The sequence below is a fragment of the Opisthocomus hoazin genome, chromosome 2 (genome assembly GCF_030867145.1).
Source record: "Opisthocomus hoazin isolate bOpiHoa1 chromosome 2, bOpiHoa1.hap1, whole genome shotgun sequence".
Lineage (NCBI taxonomy): Eukaryota > Metazoa > Chordata > Aves > Opisthocomiformes > Opisthocomidae > Opisthocomus > Opisthocomus hoazin.
In genome coordinates, this window is record NC_134415.1 from 125,816,145 (window position 1) to 125,841,907 (window position 25,763).

General features: G+C 42.1%; 1 protein-coding gene across 3 annotated transcripts in view; it reads left to right on the top strand.

Annotated features, from left to right (window-relative positions):
- Positions 1-13,098: 13,098 nt before the first annotated feature.
- RCAN2 (regulator of calcineurin 2) overlaps positions 13,099-25,763 on the top strand; it is a 95,612-nt gene continuing 82,947 nt past the window's right edge. The window contains exons 1-2 of one of the 3 annotated variants that reach the window (XM_075414967.1): positions 13,099-13,215; positions 22,509-22,735. In XM_075414967.1, coding sequence (XP_075271082.1) covers positions 22,511-22,735 — 225 coding nt within the window. In that variant the 5' untranslated portion in view covers positions 13,099-13,215; positions 22,509-22,510. Of the gene's footprint in view, positions 13,216-22,498; positions 22,736-25,763 lie in introns of those variants that run through there. The other 2 variants (XM_075414968.1, XM_075414966.1) reach the window with 2 other exon arrangements.

Genomic DNA, 25,763 nt, shown 5'->3' on the forward strand with positions numbered 1-25,763 from the left:
GAGGCTAGTTGCATGTAAAACAGGCTGCTGACCAGTATGCTGTTCTGGCTGTGCCCTGTGCCTGGTCAGTGCAGTCTGTCCTGACTTCTTACTCTCCATTTTCAAATCTTTTCCTGCGTGATGGTCTCTCTTGTGTGTGTACGTGTGGGTATGGGGGTGTGAGTGCAGCAACTGGAGTGGGACCATGGGTCAGAGAGCCCGTAGGTCCGTGGTGCCAGCAGTTGGAGGGAGCATGGGTGTGCATACTGTGTGGCTGTGTCACGTCAGTGTGAGATCGCTAGGGAAAACCCAGCCAGGCTGGCTGGCGAGTAAGTGACGTGTGTTTCCCAGGGTGAGGAACCTGGAGGACCTGGCTCCCAGAGGGACCAGGGGGTTCAGGCCAGCTGCTGAAGAGCCCACGGGTTCTGGGGGTTGACTAAGACCTACTTGTACATGTGTGCATGTGTGTGTGTCTGGAGGTAGCCAGGAAGAGCGAGGATTCAGGACCAGCTACTGGAGGGATCTGCATCGTACATGTGTATTTTTACATATATTTCATGCTCACAGACTTTTCACCCTGCTAGACAGGGGAGCAGGACAAAGCTGCTGATGCTGCTTCTGTGAGTGCTGTTTCTGTCTGTGCTGGCCAGTGGGGCCATTGGGGCATACACACATTGTATGTGCATGTTTGTGCAGGTGCCTCCTGGAATCCATGCGCAGGCTCGCTGCGGGCTGCAGCCAGGGGCATGGAGCTGCGGCAGCCTCCCCTCTGTCCGGCTACCAGTTTTAGCAACTCCCTAGCAGGCTATAAACAGTCATGAAAACATTTGTCCTGAAAGGCAGGACATATTTTTATTAAAGTGTAGGCTTTTGGCAGGAAAGAAGTACCTGTTCTTGACAAGAGTGATACCAAACAAGCAGGTGAAGAAAAGCGAGCTTGACTGTGGAATCACATCACTGTGTGACTGCCCTGTAGTGGATGACAGCTCCGTGCACTTGCCACACCCTCCTAGGTAGAAAAAACCAAGCGAGGTGGATTAGTAAACCAACGTGGTGGTCAAGTGATAGAGCTAAATGGGGTCTTCTACCTGCAAGTAATTCACAGGCTTCTGGGGGAGGGAAAGACAGCACTTTCCCACTGGGACAGGGTTAAAGGTATTAAAAGGTCATCATGATACCCTACTCAGGAATGGATTAACAGTATCTAAATTATTCTTCTTCAAGTGTTTGTCCGGTCTGCTTTTAAGTACAGCAGTGCTGAAGTTCCATGGGGGAATTGTCCTCTTGACTCTCCCTACTGTTAGAAAGCTTTTCTACGTGAGAGGAGTCAGAATGCAGTTTTTATTCATACTACCACCACAAGGGTAGTATCTCCTGTCCACAAGCAGATTTTTAACCCAAAAAGAAAAAAAAGAAAAAGTATTTTGACCTGTCTTTGTATTTCTACATTCTGAATGAAGTATGGATGTTAACGGGAGTACAGTGGGACATCCCTCAAAAACCATCTTAGAAAATGCTGTTCCTCCTCCAGACATGCCATAGGCCAGATGTATCTGAGCAAAACCCGTGGTTTGGGCTAGCCAGGACTATATGTTGGTTTTCTTTTCTGTTGAGATAAGTAACTCCCATGTCTAAGCCAGCAGAACAAATGGTAGGAGTCTTCTTAATGAGAGAGAAGAAATCTAGAGTTATGAAAAATGAGCAATAAAGCTCTTTTAAATCAAATTTCCTTCAACAATTTTTGGATTTTATTGTATATTAATGAAGACTTTCAGGAAAAAAACCCCACAGACACTATCACATTGGAGCCAAACCACTGTTGATACTTTTGAAGAAAGTATAAACATTTTCCTTGAAATCATAAATTTCCTGTGGAAAAATAATATTTGACAGAAAAGTCATCAAAGCATTTTGAGATAAAATTGTTGACCTACTGCAAGTGAACCTTCTCCAGTCAGCACGGTGAAAAGATAACCCGCCCTATCAGCAGCCGCCTCCCAGAATAATCACAGCTTCTTTTATGTCTTCCCTCTAATGAGCCTCTCTGAAGGCCCCTCTCATCTCTACTTAGCAGTCAAGTATTTCAAGTGGTCTCTTTCTCTACATTAGTAATGGTATTCGGTATCTTTTCTGCGCCACTGATTGTCACAGAAACCAGAAGTTTAGGCTTAGCACGTATACCTCCTGAAAATAGATATCTGGGGACTAAAAGATATGGCTGTAGCCATTGAGAGGTAAGCTAAAAATAATGACTTGCTTTCAAAAGGAAATCAGTTCTAAGGCCCTAGCTCTGTGCTGTGCCTAAGCACTGTGCCAAGCAAAACTCAACTTAAGAATGTGTTTTGCTTTAAGCAAACACTTAAAAGGGATTTACAGAATAAGAATGGATTTCAATGTAAGCACACGCGTAAGTGCTTTGCAGAACCAGGGTCCAAATGCCTCAGTCACTGACCTGTTGTTTGCAGTTAGTCTTGGCATCTGTGTTGCAATTTTAAAGATATGCAAGGGTTAGTGGAAATACTGAGGTAGCTTTGCTCATTTTAGGTGAAACTGGCGAACATTAAGGACTTTCAGGAAAAATATTTTTTTTAAACAGTCACATTTATAGCATAAACCAGTAGGTTTTATTGGCAGCAAGCATCTTTCCCAGTTATTTGGTACATTCTAAACGTGTGGCTCATCACATGGCAAAAAATATTTCCTCTCCACCGGTATGCAGTGGAAGGGGAATCAGACACAAGGAAGGCATTCAAAAGATAGCACGCATTTAACTGAACCAACCAAGGAGAAGCTTTCATCATGCAGCCTTTCTGAATGACATTGGACATGCGACCGATTGGCACGGCATTATTTATTTTTTTCACTTTGATCATAAAATTACTAGGAAAGGCTTAATGGAGTTATTAATATCTTGTTTCCATGAGAGTCCTGGGAAGATAATTATAGCACTGAAGTCTTTACAGAGATAGAGCATTTATAAAATGATATTATCTGAGGACTCCAATGGATAACGCAGGGAATTCTGTGCTCTGTTTCCACCTCTCCTATTGACTCACTGGGCTCTTTGGGTGAATCACTTCATCCCTCAGTGACTCGGTTTCCTCACCGATACATTGGGGTAATAATGATAATTACCCACTGCTGCAAAGTCTATACGGATTAAAAGCTGTAAATATTCCTTGCACTCAGCAGAGCACTCAAGCCTGCTTATTGCTAGCAACGGGTGTCTGTAAGACTTTGGATAAACTATGTGCTTTCCTGAATTGGAACTGTCATATTTGTGTTACTGGTGAATTATATTACCTGCAGAGTTACAGTCAAAAAATTCAGAAGAAATACTTTAAATCTCTTAGTCCACACTTTTTAAGAAGCTGATGAAACAGCTGTATCTCAGACGCTTCAGAAAGACTTCAGTTTTAATGCAAAGCTTGGAATTTAAAGACACTGGACAAGTTTCTTGTTGAGTAAAAATACAATGACTTTTCATAAACCCAACCACTATGTAAAAGCATTAGCTAGAAGGTCGTATAGCAGCTACCTGTGAGATAGGAACTACACCTATACTCTAACTGTCCTAACTTATATCAGGCTTTTTCACTCATGTACTGCTTTTACTGTGTTAGAAGTTTGCTACCTCATCTTTCTCAAGTACCAAAAAGACTGTTGCAGTAACAAGCATTGAAAGAGCTTAATGTACAAGTGCAGGGCAATTATTACTGTTAAATCTTTGCAGCTTTGAAAAAGACAAGTGAGGAAGGGAGTCATGGCAAGTGAGCAAACAACTGGGCCTGAGTTCTACTGGGATACTATGCCTGAAAGGGATAACATGGATTTTGGATAGGACGACGAGGACTTCTGTGCTGGAGAGGAGATACTACATCTCCCATGGACAGCACTGTAGCCACCCTGGCCACGATTCCAAAAGGCTGCTGATAAATTTGAGAGACATCAGAGCTGAATCAGAAAGTTGATGAAAATGTTGCTAAGCCTGCCAAGCCCTGGAGTCAGTCTGGTTAGCTTAAGAAAGGGAACACTCACAAGTGACTTGAGCACAGCCTGAGGAAACTGAAGTGTAGTAATGGATGGGCCTTTAGAGCTTGCTGTACCTTTCTGCAGCAGGCTGAAGTGAAAACGAGCAGATTCCCCCCTGAAATGAGGTAATAACGCAGATCGGGAAATGGAATTGTTTTACCGAGGACTGAAACTACATTTCTACACTAATAGTTCTGAAAACAGAATTGCATATTTTTCTGAAAAGAAAGTTTTGGGGGTGGTGTGTGTGCACTCCTGGGGTGGAGAAAGGAGGGAAAGGCATCCGGAATACTTTTGAGTAATCTGCAAAACATAAATCAGAAACGTCTGAAGATGTAAATTCTCCATACAGGAATTCCACTTCCATAAAGCAACTTCTAGGTAGTCTATAGAGGCAGAAAACATATTTCCTGAGATTATGATACCCCACACAAGGCAGACATCAGATCAGCTAATCACAGCGGGCCAGAGAAGCCTAAAGCTAAGGAGGTTCATGTTCTTTACAAAGTGTAATTAAGGAATGCCAAGATTTGGCATTCACTTTTTCCTGGGTCCTTGCTCAGAGACAATTACAAATGATTTCTGTGAATAACTGACCCAAATAAGAGCCAAGCAAGGCTCTATGGATGTAGTCCTTCAGCACTGCATTTCCAGACTCCTCTAGCTGTGGGGTCTTTAGGTGGTAAAGTGTGCTCCAAGCAGAAGATAGGGTTCTGTCACTCTTTCTCATGTCAAAGGTCTCAAACCGTAGCTGGACTTGACTCTCTCAAATTAAACACAAAAGTTTCAGTGGTTTCATAGTGTTGGTCTTTGTTACTGCTGACACACATCCAGAGGCAATTTCAAGGCATTAGCGTTTTATCTGGCCTATATTCTGAAAACTATCATTGCTCAGAAAAGCATTAAATGTGTTTGCTTCGTACCAAAAGAAAATCAAGCGCTTTCCAGTATCAAGACATGGCTGCCCAAGTGTGATTCCCAGGTTAAAGTGAATAGATGAGCAGTGCAAGATACTTACAGTGTTCTACTCTTTACGTAGTTCATTACAGCTCAAGATACTGCCTGTGACGCTCTTCCTCTGTCCAAACCTTGGTATTATCATTTACTATTTTAAGCTTGTTTATAGAACTGGAATAATACACAGATAAAAAAGGATGATTACAAGGGTGCTTTCAGGCATTAAACCTGAGGTTTGAAGTTCCTTTTTCTGAAAAAATAAACCAAAGGATGTTTTACTATCTGAAAACCTGGCAACTGGCCTTTGCTTACCATGCACTGAAATCAAGCACCGCTTTGTTAAAAGCTAGTCTCATCACAATGATCTGGTTGTTCCTTAAAATAACAAAAAGACCCAAATCAGCAGGAGATGGTTATAGTCTGTCCTTTGGGTATTAATCAACATATTCGGGCTTGCTAAATTTTCCTTCCAGACTCCGGCCTTGCACTCTGGTTCAGAGGTTTTGTGGCCCTGCACACTTTGCACGTGTAGGCATATGGGTCTGTCAGAACAAATCGGGTAACGAGTTCTCTACGTACCCACAAGCCAGGACAAATCCAAGTGACAGAACATAGCAAAAGCTGCAATCACTAAAGCATCTGCCCTGAGCTACCACACCTGCCAGCACTGATCTGCACATGACAAGACACATTTATCCCTCCACACGGAGACATGCCAGCACTGGCATCTTTGTACAGTGGTCAAAGGTGGAAGCTGGGCAAAGGGTGCAAGCTGGGGCTGTCCCACCTCCTGGACACCGAGCACCTCGCCACCCGGAGCATGCTGTGCCACTGGATGTCTTGATGGGCTGGTTGTCTGAAACGGACATCTCTAGCACAGGTTCTTTGTGCAAAGAGATTTACATAATGAATGCACAGCCCAGTGGGCTTCTGCCAGTGGTAGCACTGGAGCAGGCCAAGAGCAGAATCTAGACCAGAGGCCCTGTTTCTTCTCTCCCTTCCCTTTTAACTTCCCTTTACTGTTCCTGTCCTCCCTGAGATCTTCACCAGTGCCCTTTTTCCCCCTTCCCAACTCAGCTGTAAATCCAGCTCACTCTTTGCTTCAGGATTTTCAGATATCCAGGCTGCCAAATATCTGAAAAGCTTAAAGCTGGAGTGCAGCACTGCAAGGGTAAGACTGGCAGATCAGTGCCTCGGCAGAACATAATGGCTGGATGGACTGGCTGTCTCCTTTGGAGCTCTGTCACACAGCTGGGAGAGCAGGAGGAAGGCGCAGAGACTTCCCTCTGGCTGATGTGGAAGAAGGACACTCTTCGGAGGTTGCTCTGCCACAATGACTCAGTGCTGTGGAAGCTACGACTGACCAAGAGTATCTGTGTGAGGAAGACCATTTCCATTTTGCTGTCTCCAGTGTTCACCTTGCATAAGGGCTGGCAGTACGTAGGCACTGGCACCATCTAGGGGCCAACTGTCAATCATTGATGAATTTATAGAAGATCAGTGCCATAACATATAAAAATAATAATATATATAATAATTTATAATCTATAATACATAATAATACATATACTAATATATTGTGTCTAAACAAAACATGTCTTCGTAGAAGTGTTGAAAAAGGCCATGTATGTAAGTTTTTACTTCTAGGAACAATTCAGGCACAAAAATACAGTCTCAGTTGTTACTTACCTGCCTGAGCTGCTTATTTTCTATTAACTGAATGTGTACGTGGTGTCATGTGCTTACTAATAACTTGCCATTCACACCCTTCTGCTTCCAATGATATTCCACTTACGCCTTCAACAGTTGCCTGAAAGTGTCAGAATAATGAATGAAGATTTCAGATAGCAAAGAAAAACACAAAATGCCTTAAGACTATGGATCACACTTTAAGAGAATGAAACACACAAATAATTTTTTATGATCTCTCAATATAAACAAAACTCCTTAGTCTGACATTTTTGAAAGCCTTTCTGCGTCAAGCTCCATAATTATGAATAAAGAGTAATAAAAGGCAAAGAAATCTAGTACAGTGGACTTCTCCATCAAACCCTTCTAGCACTGCTTCAGAACTAGGGCTCTGAAATTCTACTTCTCAACAATTAATAAACAATAATTAACACAGTATTCATTTTATAGGAGTATATTGTGTCCTGCAGTTTATTACACTGTGTGGCCTTCTAATCAGCACATGTAAAAATAGTATTTGTAGTACTTTTGTTTTCTTAGTTTACATTCTGAAGCAGATTAAATAATATATTCAGAAGCTCAGTCTGTGTTTGGATACCTAAATAAGCATCTTGATTTTTCAGAGCACCTACAACTCTCAGAATTGCACAGTGCTTCTGAAAATCAGGCCATTTATTTAGGTGTCTATATTTAGGTACATGAGTTTGAAGCATTTGGCTTGAGGTCACATAGCTATGGCTCATTGTATTTTTTTTATTTCCATTTGGGTCACAATGGGCAAGTCACTTCTAATAATTCTCATCACAAATCTAAGAAATAGCAGAAGAGGTGGCAAGAATTACTTACTAAATACCATCATGACGCTTAGCACTTCCTCAGATACATGAAGTTTCCTCCCTGCAGAATTTCAGTCTAAAAAAAGATAAAAATCAGTGCATCAGAAAGGTAAGACAGTATGTTTAGAGACTGAACTTATGTGCTGGTTCAACTGTGTTCATTTCCTGGACTTTGTTTGTCTGACATCTTTGTCATTCCCTCTATAAGCTTATGATCATTTTGACAAGCCAGATGTTTTAGCTTCCTGTATTTTGATTGGGTAAATCCTAGAAACCAAATGCTTGTACTTGTTAACACATGGCAGCAAACCGCAGTTCTTCTTGAGGAATTTGAGCTGACATTATCAGTCATGCTGTTGAATTGTGACTGTACCTCCAAGACGGCTTTTCAATTTGCATGGTAGCTTGCACCAGCCTTGGCCTTAGTGAATCAGTGACGAAATAAACAGACCAAGACTCTGCAGAGAGAAGATCACTGGGAAAAGGACATCAAGAGGAAAAGACAATCTTTTAAAGAAACCAGGGAATTGGTTTCATCACCACCCTACCTCTGCAGTTTGTCATCCCCCTGTTTCACAACATGAGATGCTTGTAGCTTTGGTAGCAGGCGTACACGCAATCAGCGATTCACACAGCGCTGCCTTAATTTTGCATAGGGATGAGGGCTGAGAAGAAACAGGTAGCCCATAGGGGAAAACAATCATCTTAAATACCTCATGTATTTTAACAGTATGAAAACTTCCTCTTTTGAATGGGAGAATTTAAATCTGGCCATAATATTTCAGATCTGAGAGAACTGTACTTGTAATTTAAGGATGGTACTTGTTGCAGAACAAAAACGTTTTTATTTGTCTTTCTTGAAATAGAGATTGTTTTAAAAGTCAATGAAACCCATTTTTCCCCTTGATCAATCATGCATCTAGGCTAAAAAAACATCTCTTGGTTAAAAATATTCCTTAACCAGAAATTGGGACATGGCATTTTTGTTGTCTTCAAAACTGAGGGCTAGCTGTAAGATAATAAAGCTCTATTTTGTGGGACTTTATGTTAGAAATGGAGTTTTTGCAATGTCAAATCAAAAAGACTTTTTTTCAGGCAACTCTCACTCTCAGGAGTGGATGGAAAATGTGAAGACTCTCTGTTCCTGTTCTCATTGCCGTAAAAGACATGAGCCTCCTGTCTGACCTCTGTCTGACCCTGAAGATGCTCAGAAAGACAGTGGATATCCCAAAGAAAAGGTTTAGGGAGCAACAGAGCCAAACGCAGGGGCTGTCCCACTGCAAGGTTGTGAGTTCAGGGGTTCTCAGCGTGGTGCCACAAGTTCTCCCCACTTGCCTGACCCCCACCTAACAGATCTGGAGAGAACCGGCATCCCTGCGCACTGCTGAAGTATGTGCTTCTCTGCGTCTCCAAACCCCCAAAGAAACAGCCCCACTCCACGATCAACCTGCTCGTGGTGTGTCCTGCGCAAGGGCATTACAGGCACTGAAATTTTACAGCAAGTGAAGGATACTCTCCTTTTCTGCAGCAATTTTTCATTGGTGCCATTGTTAATCTTGCACCCAGAACTGTGCAAAATGCTCTGTAGATAAATGAAAAAAAAAATTGAGATGGTCTTTCATTTCCATGTTTTTTATTTAAACATCTGCAATATGTTGTATCTAAGCTGCTTTGCAGTTCCTACACACATTCAGGATGGAACTGAAGAGGTGTCGAGGCAATGCTGTCTCACTGTACTGAGTGACTGGGTGATAAAATAGCAGACGAAAATCAGCGGTGATAAGTGCAAAGTAACGTACGTGGGAAAAAATAACCCTGACTATATATCCATAGACACTGGTTCGAGCTATCACTTTTGCTGCAGGAGATCTGGAGGTTGAAGTGGAACGCTCTCTGAAAATGTTAGTGTGGGGCTAGGACGCGGTCAAAAAGGGGAACTGAATGTTAAGAATTAGAAGTTCCCCCCTTGGATGATGAGGGGACCCACAAAGTTATAGGACTCTGTCACTCATATGCTTAGGGCTCTTGCAAGGCCCTCAGCCATACAGCTCTTGCCTATTCCAGATGCAGAAAAATTGAACGGTCATTTTAGTAGAATCAAAGGTTTAAAGAAAGTAGTATTTTCTAGTAAAATGAGAAAAGGTAGAGAGAATAGTGATAAGGTACGGAAACAAAGAAAACCATATCAGTTTGAAAGAGGGATAGCTGAAGGGAAATCTCATTAAAGTCTGGAAAAGAATGGTGGTGAGGTCACAAAAGAAATTTCATTTACTGCCTCTATAACAAAGGAACACTTAATAAAACAATCAGGAAGAAGACTTGAAATTGTTTTTACACAGTGAGGAATTATCACAGCACGGCACGTTGTGGAAAGCAAAACCAAAAATGGGCTCAAAAATAGTGAAGACAAACTCCCTAGAGAACAGGACCACTGGTAGAAACTAAGCACAGTAGCTTGGATACAACCCTGAGATCCAGAAGCCCCTACCCCACTAGTTGCTGGAAAATTACAAGGTAAATAGGAGAAGAATACATGGTCTATTTTTACACTGTTTTACCAAGCATCCCGTCGTGGCTGCTGGAGACAAGATACAGAGCTAGATGTATCCAACTGTGTTTTTATATTCTAAAAAAGTAACAGAAACAATCAAGGGTATGCTAATGCTGATAGAGTCAACATTAATTTTACTTGCTTTATCCACTCTAATCTCCAGACTCAGCCATTTGCAAGAAATCATAATTCATATCTGGCCAAAGAATTTGGGATTATCCCAGTGAGTAGAAATGTAAAAGAAACAGCGTTCACTTCTTGAGAATCTATGGATTTCTCATTTCTTCTGAAAAGAGAAAACTTTGTCACCAAAAATCCTGCAAAGGCTGCAGGAGTCAGTGTTTGTATTTTGATGATCAGAAACCAGCATAACATCAGGGGGCAAGTCTTTTGGCTACAGTACTTTATTTGTGTTGAAATTCACCGTGGTTGCTTCAGTACATTTGAGAGGCCACTTTTGCTTATGGATTAAAACTGTAGATAAGAAGCAGGTGCAGACTGAAGATAATGAGCAGCTCGGGATTTGGATGAGATGGGCTAAGCCTGTGCTCGGAGATATCAGTAACAAAACTCCCACTCAGTTCTGTGGGAGAAGGACTACAGCACTGCTTGCAAATCTTGCAAGGAGCAGCTGTTTTATCACCTCCTTTGGTATCCTTTCCAGAATTTCATCTTCCTCCAGATTTTGGCACTCTACAACTGCTTGGGTTGTGGGAAGATGCCCACAGCATTTAGGAAGCACAGGGTGCCTACTCAGGCTGCGTGGCCCGAATAGCACTGAGGCCTATGTTGGTATATGGTGTGACTCCAGGAAGGACGTTTCCTCAGTTGTTCTTGCTCTTATTTTTGCAGTGCCACTTTTCCATGTCTAAATAATATATTATTTTGTTACCTTTCTTAATAGTAATAATAATAATCTTTAATGCTTACAACAGGGGATATTGTTGTCATTATTGTCTAATTTGAGGGACATTTGTTCTGCAAACAGTCGAATTTGGGTTTTTTCCCCTTCATTTTGGCAATAATGTCTGGATGCATATAAAAGCCAAAGTCCTGACCTAGAAGTTCCTGATTTTTCCTGAACATGGTTTAGCTTGCTTTCTTAACTGTAGAGATTCCTATTTTAATTCAAGGAAAGCATATGCTAGGGCAACTTCATCACAATGAAAATATTCTTCCCAGTATAAAAATATGAAAAAGAAAAGAACGTGAGACTGGCTACTGTGAACAAGACAAAGTTAAGAGTTATGGGGATAAGAACACACAAGGAAATTGTATAACATAAAATGTGGGACAAAAAAAGCACAGTGGATGCCCTTCCTACTCAGAATATTAAAATAAGACACCATGCAAAGGAAACACATGTAAATGGAGACAAAGGAAGACATCTTAACAGGTTGAATTCTTAAAACCCAAAACAACGAGCATATAATTTGATTTAAAACCTGATTAGTTTATATTGTGACATCTTTGGTTCCATAGCTTGCTTTCTCTTCTGCATAGTGCCTAAAACAGTAAGATCACCATCAGGGATTCAAATTTTAGGCACAAGGATAAAACAAGGAGAAACAGTAATTATTACTATCAGTTACCTATTATACATTACAAAGTACAGCCAAATAAGAAAGCCTGGAAAGTGCCTAAATCAGATATGTACCAAGGCATGTCAGTCCTTACTTATTGGGACCAGGAAGAAACGCTTCTGTTGCAAGTACAACAATTTACAAGGCATTGCTCTTAGGTATTTGCAGAGATGAGGTGGGATACACTATTGATCTCATTCATTACAGCAGTTTTTTCTGCTATTATTGGAAAGTGCTGCTGTAAATGGCATACAACTTTTTATATAGTATTAACTAATGGAGAATTATTCCTTCCATGGATTTTTTTTATAGGGTATTTAATAATTATATGGGAATCTTCTCATTCTCCCTTATATTCTGCAGATTTTCAAAGCCATCTTTACAGATACCTATTTACATTTCTGTATAACCCTATTGATTAAATCCCTGTGTATTACATTCCAAAGCGAAGAGACCGCAGAAAATCAGCACCAGCCTCTGACGCTTAGCAGTCTCGGACGTACAGCTGGAAGAGAGAAAATAGCCCTTCCTTTAATAAAGCATGCCTGGGGGGCATCTGAATGTTTTCTTTGCTTCTTAAAATCAAGACCACAATCAGCCTTTTTTCCACTATAAGCCTGATGTTCCTTAAGGGTCTTACAAATGCACCTTCTGGCCTCGTCTGTGACGGGGAGATACACCTTATTCACCTGTTAGTCTGAAGAAGAGATGGGCGACAATCGGATCCATTCCAGACGGAGCTCACTTCAAGGGCCAGTTTGCTTATCGGTGGGCAGAAGGGGGAATGGCAGTGGGGAGCTCCATCCCCCAGAGGCATTTAACCCCCTACAAAATCACCACAGGGGGCATTAGGAGATTTGTCACGAAAACCATAGCGAGGAGTTGTGGCACTGTGTGAGCAACCCACCCCACCTCTCCCCATCCCATCCCTTCCCAGCCCACCCTACCTCTCTCCATCCCATCCCACCCCTCCTCACCCCCATCCCATCCCACAGCTCCCTACCCCATCCCATCCCATCCCATCCCATCCCATCCCACCCCATCCCATCCCATCCCACCTCACCTCACCTCACCTCACCTCACCTCACCTCACCTCACCTCACCTCACCTCAGGGCGGGGGGGGGGTACACCCTGAGGGAGGGAAGCTTTACCACGCACTAGTAGCGAGGACACAAACCGCTGCGTGGTTCCTACCGCTCCCTGGGTGCCGGGGGCGACGTGAGGCTCCGCCCCGCCTCGCCCGTCCCCACACGGAACGGGGGACGCCGCCGCCCCTCGCCCCCGCTGCCGCCCCCGCCGGTAACCGAGACCCGGCGCGAAGCCGTGGGAGGCGAGGGGCGTGGCCAGGGGATGGAGGAGGCGGGGCCAGTTTGCTCCTCGCATTCTTATTGGCGAATCCCTCCTGCTCGTTTGGATGGAGGAGTTTGCTGATTGGGTTGTGGCGTCCCCTCAGCACTCCCGCCTCGTCCTCCACCTTCGCTCCAGCGGCGCGGGCAGGCGAGAGGTGCGGGGCGGTCGCTGAGGAGCCGGCGGCGCGGGGCTCGGTGGAGGCGGGCGGGGAGGCGAAGGACGAGCAAGCCGCAGCGGGTAAGGGCACGGCCGGTGCCGCGGAGGGCTCCTTCCCCGGCGGGGCCGCCCGGCTGCAGCCCTGCCCCGCCGACCCGGCGCCGTGCGCCCGCCGTGGCGGGGTTATGTAACCGCCCCGCCGGCTCTCCCTCGGCGCCCGCCGTGCTGCCCGCTCCCCGGGCCCCGCTCTCACCTCGGGGCTCCTTTCGCCTGTGGCTTTGCGGGCTGCGGGGCAGTGGGCGGGGGTGGGGGCGTGGGGCGAGGGAGAGCGTCGTGGCGGCCCGGGCGGGTTTGGAGCTCGGTGGGATGCGGGAGCATCCCCGCGTGCGGGGCGGGAAGCGGGGTTGTGCGGCCGTGCGGGAGGCGCTGGGCGGTTGCGGTGCTGCAGACCGGTCCCAGCTGCTTGTGCAGCTTAGGGCTGGTGTGCGGGAGTGTGGGGAAGCCCGTATCCCGGAGGGAGATTCTGCCTGGGCCGCTCTGAAGTTCGCGGCAGCATCCCGTGCCCATCTTACTTGGTGCTTAGAGAGCAGGTAGCTCCCCAGAGTTGTTGGTTTGTTTCCCTTCCCCTTAGATTCTTTCATATCCCTTTTAAAATATTTTGGTCCCTTAGAGTTTGGGGTTTAATCTAGTTTCATAAAAGGAAAATCTACAGTAGGTTTATACAGCTGAAAGAAATCATTCACATGAGAATCATGGTTTAATCAGGGGCTATGCTTCACGTCAGCTGCTGTGTTAGGCTTTCAAGATCTGCACTTGCAGATTGGTGTGCTCTGTGTGTTGCTTGTCTAGTTAGAATGGTTGTCCTGTAAAAAGGAAAACTCTTTTCCTATGAAAATACAGAATTATTGTAAAGAAACTGCTGCACATATTGTTGCAGTAAAACTAAATTACATGGTTACACATCATTCCTGAACAGATGGAAGTCTGAATACTGTGAGAATATGAAACAATCAGAAAAACTATAAACTCTTCACAGTAAAGAAGGACAGAAGAAGATTTTCTGTAGACTATCAACTTCCATAACTAGTAACTGGTAACTTTAACAGCAGGAACTGTACAGAGAAGTCCATTCTCCTTCAGCTTCTGCAATGGAGTTGTGAACTACATGATCTAGTTTGTCTGTCCTCTTCCAAACACTGTAGTGTGTATGAAGATTCAGTGGCTTGATTTATCATTGTTTGTACTAAAAAATATTTGTCATTGCATTGATGTCCTTGATGTTTTTTTAAGTTACAAGTTATTTGTGTAAAATCTGTTTCAAGAAAACTTTGAAATTTTATTCAAAGTCATCATGGTGCCTTCAGTGCCTTCCAGGAGCTGAACACTGTGAACAGCTCCTGTTGCATGTTTTTCTGACATGCATGGTTTCTTCCTTTTTTCCTTCCTAACAGGGAAAGGGAAAGTAGGTCTTGGTAAGAATTGGGGTATAGTTATGAATTTTACGTGACAAGCTAGAGGGCTATTAAACGAGTGTTCCACTGACCCCTGTGTGAGGTGACAGATCTGGCTGAAGGCCAGCAACATTGTAATACTGCGTGCGCCTTATAAAACTGGCTTGCTTTAAATAGAGTAGCACAGAGGCCACGTGAAGGTAATCGGAAAGCTTGTTCTGGTTTCTTTGGGTTTCGGGAGGGTTTTTTGTTCTTTGTATACATCAGTGTTACTGTGGTAGCTTTAGGGGTTGACTAATCATAGCCCAACTTTTTGACCTTAAGAACAGCACATACAATCTTCACACCTGGCATTGGTATCATCTTCCTATTGTGGAGTGGGGCTGGAGTCTTGGCTTAGTAGGGTTGAGCACCAGTGTCTGCTGGCTTTTCTTCAGAGCTGGAGATACAGATTGCTTAGCAGTCCAACGGCAGATGAGTTGCTTTACTGGTTGTCGGGTACATCCCTGTCATGCGAAGCACAGCTGAGCCTTCTGAGCAATGTGCAGGTCTTGAACAGCTTGAGCTGGCCAGCCCCGCTTTAGATGAATAAAAGTGAATAGTCCCTCTAGATGTTAAAAGCTTCCAAAAATAGTTACAAAGTCTCAGCTAAATTTAATATGGCTAGAATGTCAATGGAAAGGATTAGAACATTTGGGATTTGCACCAGTTAGCATTTAAAAAAAATATTAAAAATCCTCTTCCTTATATCTGCCACTTCTGTAAGTGGAGATTGACACTATTTTCATGTGGTGCTAACTGAATTGGAGTGGAAATGTGAGTGGAATGTACTGTGCCGGTAATTTTTATTACTGTAAGGGGAATAGTCATTGCCCAGATGGGGGATGCAGATGAAGGTTGAGGGAAGGGGTCACTATAGTCTATGTTGCTTTTGAGACTACAACAGTTCATTAATCCTGTTGCATGAGGTCCTTTTCTGGTCTTTCTAATCGAGTAAAATGTCTCCACTTAAGTCCATGGGAGCTTTCCATAATGAAGAGTTAGCACCAAATAAAAATAATAGTCTCCAGTGTTCACTTTGCAGAATGAAATGAAATTTCAGGAGGTTGGTGCTGTCTGAGCTTCCCTGTTATACTCGTGCCTTTTGCCTAAGTCTTCAGTGTGGGTCCAGTTGACTTCATCAGGAGTTGCATCCTTAGGCTAAAGCTACAGAAACTGGTGACTCTGCTTTCATTAAGTCAGTGAAAATTTGAAGTCAAAACCGTTTGTTGAAGTAAAAATTTACTCAGTGGGTTTGATTTCCTCCTCTGCCCCCCTCTGAATTATGGTAAAACTTGCTGATTTTTTTTTTTTTAGTAGGGCAGAAGTGGAATCCCTACACTTGTTCTGAACCCTTCTAGAAAAAACCCTGCAATTTTTCCTGCTTTGTTTTTTTTCCCCAGTTTTCTCAATTTCTGTAGATTACGGTTTCCAGGTTTGCACTCAGGACTCAATAATACTTTTAGTTTATAGTGATTATATTTAAAGCTTCTATTTGTAACATTTTGTTTGCTTTATCCTATTTTTAGTCAAGTTGTTTGTCATGGCAAGCAGTATTTAATAAAAAAAAAGTGAAGTTTCCTAGCAATTTCAAGAGATACGTGCCTGTTTCTTGATGTCCCTCAGGGACTCTTGTTATAAAAACTCTTTAAGACAGGAAAATGGTCACCAAGGAAAAGCCTTATTAGTTTCCATAAAAGCCGTGGATAAATCTGTATGTGCTTGGTGATATGTGAGGTATTGGTCTATTCAAACACTTCGTGCGCTCCAATTTGCTGAAGTTTTGCTGAATGAAGATAAAGGTCTTAGCTCTGTAGGGGTCTAACTTCATAACAAGATGTACATATTTGCCCCTCCAGTTTTACACTGGAAAAGCAATACTTTTTGATAGCAGTTTTTCAAATAGAAACTTCAGTAAGCTATTGCTGTTTGCCAATTAATGTAATTTTCTGCTGGTCTCTGTTAATTTTAATTCGAGGTGTACTATGTCTAAAAATAGTGAGGTAACAGAATGAATACTTAGCTCCCACCTGGAATCTCCACAGAGCTTTTGGTGACAGTATCTACAGGGTTAAACGCTGACATGACCTGATCTGTGCCAGTGGGAAGGGTGTTTGCTTCGTGTTTTGAGCTACCACAAATTACAAGCTCTAGCACCCCTTGATCGCAGGAGGAGAAATTTCAAATGGCTTACGTCAGTGTAAAGTGATGCAAATTGTGCATGTGATTTGCAGAAAAGAAGTGAGAAGGAGATTCTGTGTAGGGTCTGGAAGGGCAGTGACCGCTATGGTTCTCCGAGGCTTAATAGTACTGTGCTCTTGGAATACTCTATCCTGTGTCATGTGTTTTCTGACTTGAAAATTTAGAGTTAAAACCCTAAACCAAATTCAGAAATAACATAGGAACACACGCTACACAGGGGTGAACTCATTTAAAGGGGATAAATGGGTGTGGCAAGGAATCAGTACTAGCTGGTGGCTGCATCAGTTGGGCTCGGGTTTGTTTATGTCTTGGTATCTCAGCCTTCTAAAGGGAACAATGCTGCTATGGAGTTTACTAGTGTGGTCCCAGTTAAGATATTGGTGAAGGCATTTAGCATCAATACTGGTGCTGGATGATGCATTAGTGTCACTGTATTATTTTCATGGCATTGCCACTTCTCTTGAAATTCTGTATGACAACTTCTAGTAGTTTAAGTGTTTGAAAAATTTCCTGATTTGGGAAGGGAGAAGCAAATGCACAACTCAGTTTGATCTCATTACATTTTAAAAGTAAGATGAGTATGGTTTACCTTTTATGTGGATGTCTTTCTATGTTTTTTTGGTAACGTAAAAGGGACCATGAGAAGGGGGAAGTTTAACTCATTTTGTCAGAAGTTGTGGAAAGGAACTTTAACAAAAATGAGAATGTGATCCAGTGGTTGTATCATAGTTACATAAAAGATAACTTTTAACTGTGTTAATTTTATATGGTAATCTAGTTCATGGCTTATACATGATTTAGAATTAATTGTTTTAAGGGATTTGAAATATAATTTCTTTTGTTCTAAAGTAGTAGCACAATTGGAAAGATAATGTTTTTGATAGAGGACTGCCAGAAGTGGCTAAGTAAATTCAAAGAAGCCACAACATGCCAATAACAGAACGCCTGAGCCCTAAGGTGTTTAATAGACACAATAAAGGTTATGTAGTTGTGGTTTGTTTTATATACGTGTAGCATTATTTATAATGCAGGAAAAGTTAAGATTTCCACTGGCTGAAGATAACTTCTGATATGGTGACTTACGAAGTTCATGCGGAGCTGTGAAAAAGCATTCATGAAATTGTAATCCGAGTTAAGTAGGTTAGTTATTGAAAAGTACAGTCCTAACCTTTGCTGTTGCCTGTCCATTCCCGAACTTGGCCCTCTTTTTTTTTTTTTTTTTTCCTTACTGCTACAAATATTTATGCAGCCATGAAGTGAATCAGGTCAGTTATCTACCTAAGAGTTAAACACAAAACTTTTTTCCTTAGGCCTGGTCTTTTATTTAACTGAATCGGTTTGTGCAGTTGTGCCATGAATTGGAGCAGGAGATGCTTTCTCCACTACAGAAGGTAGCATGGGACCTGTCTCTGTGTAGGAAGTGACTGCTGCTGGAAGCGAGAAGCTTGAGGTGCATGACAGGTGATGTTGCATCTTTTGGCAAAGTGCTAGTTTGTCCAGTCAGAGTCTGAACTTACAGGCCAAGGGTTTGAAGTGTGCTAACAAATGTTGTTGATTCAAGTACATTTGTTCCATCTGATCATCACTGAGCTCAGGATAATAGACAGTTTATTTCTCTTGTGGAACATATGTCTCTTATCACTGAGATTTCTGTTTTAACTGTGGTGCTGTGCTTAATATTGTGCCGTACCTAGCCCTTGTACAGCAAAGTAAAATTTGTGAAACAATAGTTATTCCAGGAAGATATTCTTAACTGTGCAGGTTCCATGTTACATTGGACATAGGATTTAATAATCGGGGTATTGTAAGCTGACACGCTTGTGGAAGGAACACTGATCAAAATTCTTAAGTGTAGAAGAGGCACGTGCCTGTATACACACCTACCTACAAGTCTTGAAAAGGAGGTGGTCAAAAGGCATGCGAGGCAGTAACTTTCTTCAGAAGACTTGACCAGTGTCCATGTCCCACTAACCAAATCGGTCTCAAGAATTGACTAAAAAAAGGAGCAAGCTTTTCTTGTTAGAGATCCAAGTGGAGCAAAACTACTGCCACATAATGTAAGAGTATTGATGAATTTCTGATTTAGATAGAGCTTTGAAGCCTATATACTGTAAAATCGCCTGCTATAGTGTATGCTCATTTCCTCATTGCCAACTAAGATGGTTAAAAACCTGAACTTCATGGTTGTAATTCAAAATCCTTTTCTGTTCTGTTGCTTGTCATAGTGGTCTTGCTTCATTCTTAACTTCAACGTTTTCTTTCCTATCTAGTACCTTATAATATGGCTCTCCCAGGAGACAAAAAAATAAACAACAGTTTAGTGAGGAAACCTGTAGACTTTTCTGACTTCTGTTGCTATATTGAGATACTTTACTTCTGCACACCCTAATAGCTTTGTTATGCATTGGGGAACAGGATGTATGAAACTTGTTAGCTGCCATGAAGTTATCTTTAACATTGCTCTTCTCACTAGAATGCTTATTGAGTGTTAATTCATAATCCAAATTCCTACAACTTCTGAGTATCAGCTTGTGTCACCTTTAGCCTCTTGAGTCTGTTGTGTAAAGTTGGGTTTGAAATGTCTCCCTGTGCTGAGTGAACTCTTTCAGCTTAATGCTTGTGGGGGAGGAAGGGTTTTACAGAATCACAGAATGGTAGGGGTTGGAAGGGACCTCTGTGGGTCATCTAGTCCAACCCTCCTGCCCAAGCAGGGTCACCTACAGCAGGCTGCACAGGACCTTGTCCAGGTGGGTCTTGAATATCTCCAGAGAAGGAGACTCCACAACCTCCCTGGGCAGCCTGTTCCAGTGCTCAGTCACCCTCAGAGGGAAGAAGTTCTTCCTCATGTTCAGACGGAACTTCCTCTGCCTCAGTTTGTGCCCGTTGCCCCTGGTCCTCTCTCTGGGCACCACTGAAAAGAGCTTGGCCCCATCCTCCTGACACCCACCCTTCAGATATTTATAAGCATTTATTAGGTCGCCTCGCAGCCTTCTCTTCTTCAGGCTGAACAAGCCCAGTTCCCTCAGCCTCTCCTCGTAGGAGAGATGTTCCAGTCCCCTCACCATCCTTGTAGCCCTCCGCTGGACTCTCTCCAGTAGCTCTTCATCTTTCTTGAACTGGGGAGCCCAGAACTGGACACAGTACTCCAGATGAGGCCTCACTAGGGCAGTGTAGAGGGGAAGGAGAACCTCCCTCGTCCTGCTGGCCACACTCTTCTTGATGCACCCCAGGATCCCATTGGCTTTCTTGGCAGCCAGGGCACACTGCTGGCTCATGGTTAACCTGTCGTCCACCAGGACACCCAGGTCCCTCTCCACAGAGCTGCATTGTGTGCAGTGTGGCTATAAAATAGTATCTTCAGTGACTGCAAGTAGTTCACCTGTTGTGAATGAAGTACTTCATACTCACTGGCAGAAGGGGCTCCACCATGTAAATTATATTTTGTGGCATACTGGGCTTGAGGTTTAAACCTAAAAGCAATGAAGCTCATCTTGATGCAGACTAAATGTGATGGCAAACACACTTAGATATGGTTGTAGTTGGAGTAGATGATCAATTAATATTTTCTGCTAGAGTGGTGATACATTCAGAATGTGTTTTCCCCAGTAGTGGCTGCTGCGAGGATTGCTTTGTAGTACTTACCTGGGTATGCTTACACTAAAATGCATGATCATACTAGGCTTAAGTGAGTCTGCCTGACTACCAGAGGCAATATTGCTGTGATATTACACTAACGTATATTGTTGCAGTTGTAGCAATCTTTTCTATCTTTTTTTCATTTAGAATTAAATTGTTAAACTGAAATTATTTGGAGATAGTTGTGCTAATATCAGACTGAGTTGATGAAAAATACTAGTGTGTATTTGATAGTCTAAAAACCTGTCCTCAGGTTTACACAGTAGAAAGAGGTAACTGGCCTGAGGCTTTTGTACTACACCTGCTTTCTTGTTTGCTTTAAACCCCTCCCTCCTAATTTATGTGCATCGAATACAGGATTAGGAAACTATTCTGTTTTTAGCTGTGTAACGTATTTTAGTACCTGGAAAAGGAGGACAGCTAAGATCCTGTGACCTACCAGCTCTCTGCAGATCATTATATGCACTATGAGTGGTATTGCTGTACAACATCTACCTCTGGACAAGGTCCTGAATTATCCTGGTCTGACCTTGTGGTTCAGACTAGATGACCTCTGCAGGCCCCTTCCAACCTTAGTGCTTCTGACTAATACTGCCTAATAAATCTGTCTCTATTGCATGGTTTGAAAGTGTGGTAACGTGGACTCAGTACTCCAAACTGATACTTTTGAGCATGACTTTAGCTTGTTTTCTTGAGGACTTCTGTTATTAGCCATGAGACTTCAGCAATAACTATTACTGACATTTCTATCACATAAGGGTACGGAATGATGTGCTCTGTCATCGGCCAAATGTAATTTCAGAGCAGCAGCAGAAGTGAGGTTATATGAAAGGCACAAGCGTGGCAAATTAGCTCCATAATTTAGCTTTGCTTTACTGAGATTAAGTATAATAAGCCCATAGGGTTTAATTTTGGATGCTAGTCCTAAATAGTATATTTGAACTAATATTTACAACTATTTATAGAGAATAGCAAGTATGCAATAGAACAAGGGCAAATCTCAAACAGATGAGCCCACTGTTTATGTAACTCTCTAACTCCGTATGTTATGAGGAGAAAAAGCAGCCAGTGATTGCATGTTGTTATTGAAAGAAGCAAAAATATAAGGGAATTATTTTTTCCTTTGCATAGCTTCTAGTCAGCTTACTGGAGCTCTGTAGAGGTTATAGGTTGATGTCTAATACACCTGTACTAAGGACTGATAAATACCTGAATTTATACTAATTAACACATTGATAATTAATTGGACCTTTACTTACTCCCCTTGGCTGGTATTGTGTACTCTTGTATCAAAGGCAGGGATACTGTTTGATGTATGGGCTTGTTATTTCTGTGTGTCTGTAAATTCTTTCCCCTCTGGTGGCAGTCAGCCGGGTTTTCTTAAAAGGTAGTGAGACCCATCCCTTGACTCAGCTTTTTTATTTGCTTCCTAATGTGATTAAAAACAAAGAAATTGCTAATGGGCATGGAAACACAGGGTAGGTTCTATCCCTAAACTGTAGAAAAAAACCTCGCTTTATTCCTTGGAATGGTGACGTGTCTTAGTTGTACTGTTCTTTGATTCTGTGTCCATGTTTCCAACAGGGTGTTCTTCCCCCCACCCCCTCCTTTGAGTTCGTGCCTGATATAATTTGCAAAGTTATTTTCATCTGCTTCTTACCCAGTGTATTACACTTTCTCTCAAAGCTGACTGGAAGCTCAGAAGCATCAGCCTGCCTTCCCAGTAACAAACATGACCGTGTTAAACCCCAGTACAACACAGTATTTTCCTTTAGGGCAAGTAACACCTTGCTTCTGGTTGCGTTCAGCAGCTTGTGCTGATGTGGTCAGATCTTTTCTGTGCTAATAAATGAAACTAAAGCAAAGTCCCTATTTGAGCCTAGGTGAAACTAGTTTGTGCCTTGTTTCAGAGGTCAGTTGTTGCCTTAAAAGTGTGAAATATGCTTTCTACAGACTAAGCCCCCAAACTAAGAATTTCTGGGTTAACTTGTGTGTGAGATATTTTTAAGTGTAATGTAACTGTGTGTCTCTTCTCTATGCCACCAGGGATGAGGGGAGACTCATACTTCTTTGGAATGCGAGGCCTCAGTCACTATGGCTGCATCCCGGAGGACGGAGGACAGTTCTTCCTCCACTCTATAAATGGAGACAACGATTTAAAGAGATGTTTTGCAGAAGAAGATTTTCATGAAATAATTGACTTCAACGATCTCCCAAATTCTCTCTTTGCTTGTAATGTTCACCAGTCTGTGTTTGAAGATGAGGACAGTAAGGTACAGTGTCAGCTTCCATATTTTCAGTGCAAGAGAAACATATGCCTTATGTTTGTGTTTATTGTGGTTTCAATGAAACAGTTTAAACTAGATCACAAATATGACTTCTAAGGTGACAACGCTCCACCATGAGGTTTATTTCAAGAGCTTAAAAGCCTTTTTTGTCAACTACAGTGAACAAAAAATATTTTTCTTTTGCTCAGATTTGCAGAATACTAAAATGCGGGTGCAGGTCTTCATGGCAACTGTAGTTGCAGTTGTCATGGAGGTGGCAAAGTTAAACACATGAAAACGTCTCCCACTTGCTGATCACATACCACTGTAATGGGAGGCTGCCTTTCTTGTGTTTTCTCATAGAATCATTTAGGTTGGAAAAGACCTTTAAGATCGAGTCCAACCTTTAACCTGACACTGCCAAGTCCACGGCTAAACCATGTCCCTGAGCACCACATCTACACATCTTTTAAATACCTCCAGGGCTGGTGACTCCCTCACTTCCCTAGGAAGCCTGTTCCAATGCTTGACAACCCTTTCGGCGAGGAGATTTTTCCTAATATCCAGCCTAAACCTCCTCTGGTGCAACTTGAGGCTGTTTCCTCTTGTCCTATCACTTCTTGCTTGAGAGAAGAGACCGACAGCCACTTTGCTACAACCTCTTTTTAGGTAGTTAGAGAGCAATAAGGTCTCAAATGTTTTAAGTGATCTGAAATACTATTTTATTTGGATAATCTAAAATGAATGATAGAACAAAGACAAGAGGAACTACGTAAGAGTATTTTTAACTATGCTATTGGTCTAAAACAGAATGTTGAAAACAATATCCTCTTAAAAATCAACTTTTGTAGAAAGTGTTAAGTTCCTGTTTCTTAGCCTGCTATTCTTCCTGATGGAGATGTCAGGAGTATAAAACTGATAGTTTGGGACTTTATTGTCTGAAATTAGTCTAGACTAATTGTTGTAGGTGTATCTGAGGCTACTTGAGTGTCTTGTCCAAATTTTTCAATTTGGAAACAAACTGGCAGTGGCAAAGTGGGTTTTGGCTGCAACTGGCTGATGAGGTATCCAGATAAAACTGCAGCTTCACTGGGACCAAAGCTGGCCAGGATGGGTGAAAGGTCTTTAGTGAGAAAATTACCAGATGAATGGAAAATAAAACAAGACTTCTAAGGATACAGGCTTCCAGTTAAAGGTATTGAAAGTGGTATCTGAGGCTGCCCAAGTGGAATTGTTTGGGTTTAATTTTTTAGACATCTTTGTCTTCCATAATGATGTCTTGTGTATGTTTGAGTAGTACAGATTAAAAGAAAATACAAGTTCATACCACAGCACTAAACAAAATGGTCTTATTTATATAGAAATAAAAAATCCTATACTCTAAACTACAGTCTTGGAAATCAGTGTATCTTTTTATCGTATTTAAGTTCATTTGCTAATAAGCATCTTGCATTTATGTTGTGCCATTTTGTGGAGTTTTGATAACCATCTGGTAACGAAAGTTCAAGAGGCCTGAAAATCCTGTTTTAAAGGAAGAAACTAAAGCCTGCTTAGAACTAGAGAGTGTCGTCTTACAGAGATTCCATCTCCACTTGCTCCTGAGCTTTAGCTCTTGAGACCTGTATTCTAGTATTTAGCTGATGACTTAGTTAGAAAATGGAATGGGTGATTATGTAAGTATGTGGGATAGCAATCCCCAAAGACTTGCAGGACTAAAGGCTATGTCCTGAGAGTAACAGCTGGGTTGTGGAGGTGGAGATTCTGTTCCGTGTGCGTGTCTGTAAACTCTGTCAATGACATGGATTGAACAGCTCTGTTGGCAGGTAAGCAGTTACTCCCGTAAGTCTGTATTTAACTAGATAGGATTACCTTCAGATTTCTTATTAAATCCAAGGTCCTGATTATGATTTTTATTATTCCTGTAGAGCATGTACTTGTGTTCCCAGTTGATTAATACCCATAATCCTTTCTATTATTAACTGTTGGTGCAGGATAAGAGCACACATGAATTCAACATAAAATATGGTCAAGCTAAAATTTAGAATCTTACACAATCGCAATTAATAAATGCTGCTAACAGTCATATTCAATTATATATTGATCCAGCATATATGTAGTGGTGCACTAAACTTGTTAAAGAACATATTACAGTAATGGTTATATCTACAGTAGTTTCATTGTGTTATCCATTCTACAGAAAGTAAAGGTTTTTGCTATGTATATTTGGCTTTTCATAAAAGTATAGGTCAGGAGTAAAATGGAGGTATGATTGGTTTGGAAGTTACAAGTTGGCTAGTAAAGAAAGCCAGAGAAACCTGTAATTGTAAATGGTTCTTTTGGTTTGGTGTGTGAACTTGCTGTATAAATAACATTTAAATATATAAACTTCTGAGTGGCTCTGGTATGCAACAGTATTAATGTAAAGAATTCAGACTGACAGCTTTAAAATTACATTATCTGAAGAGGCTGAACTGTGAAGTTCAAACTCTTAACACAAACATCTAAGCAATACACTCACTAAAGATAAGTTTTTAAAAGCAAAGGCCTTAAATATTTTTGGTTTAATTTGAAGGCATTTGACTAGATTGTGTCAGATATAGGGCAAGTTCTAGCTTGTGCTTGAGTATGGGCTTGCAGCGACCCTGAGGGAACGCTTAGCTGCACATACACCTGCACTGTGGATAAGCTGATTCACCTTTGCTGTTCGTACTGCGTCCTGTATCAGATACACCCTTTCACCAATAGCATATAGCTGTACAGCACTTCTTGGAAAGGATTCTGCCTTGCCTACCACAAGCGATGATGGCATCTGTAGGGAGCCTGGGTCTGGACCTTCATATTCTGAAGATGAGGAATTCCTGCAGCTGAAGGCCATGTCCTTTGCAGAACAAGAAACTGTCAGGCCAGGCTTGAGGTTTCCCCTGGCTGGCACCCTAAGGTCTCAACACAGACAGAATGAGTCTGATGAGTTGTGGGCCGTAGGATCTGAACATGAGTGTTGCCGTCTGGCTTAAAGGAAGCTACTCGGGAGTGA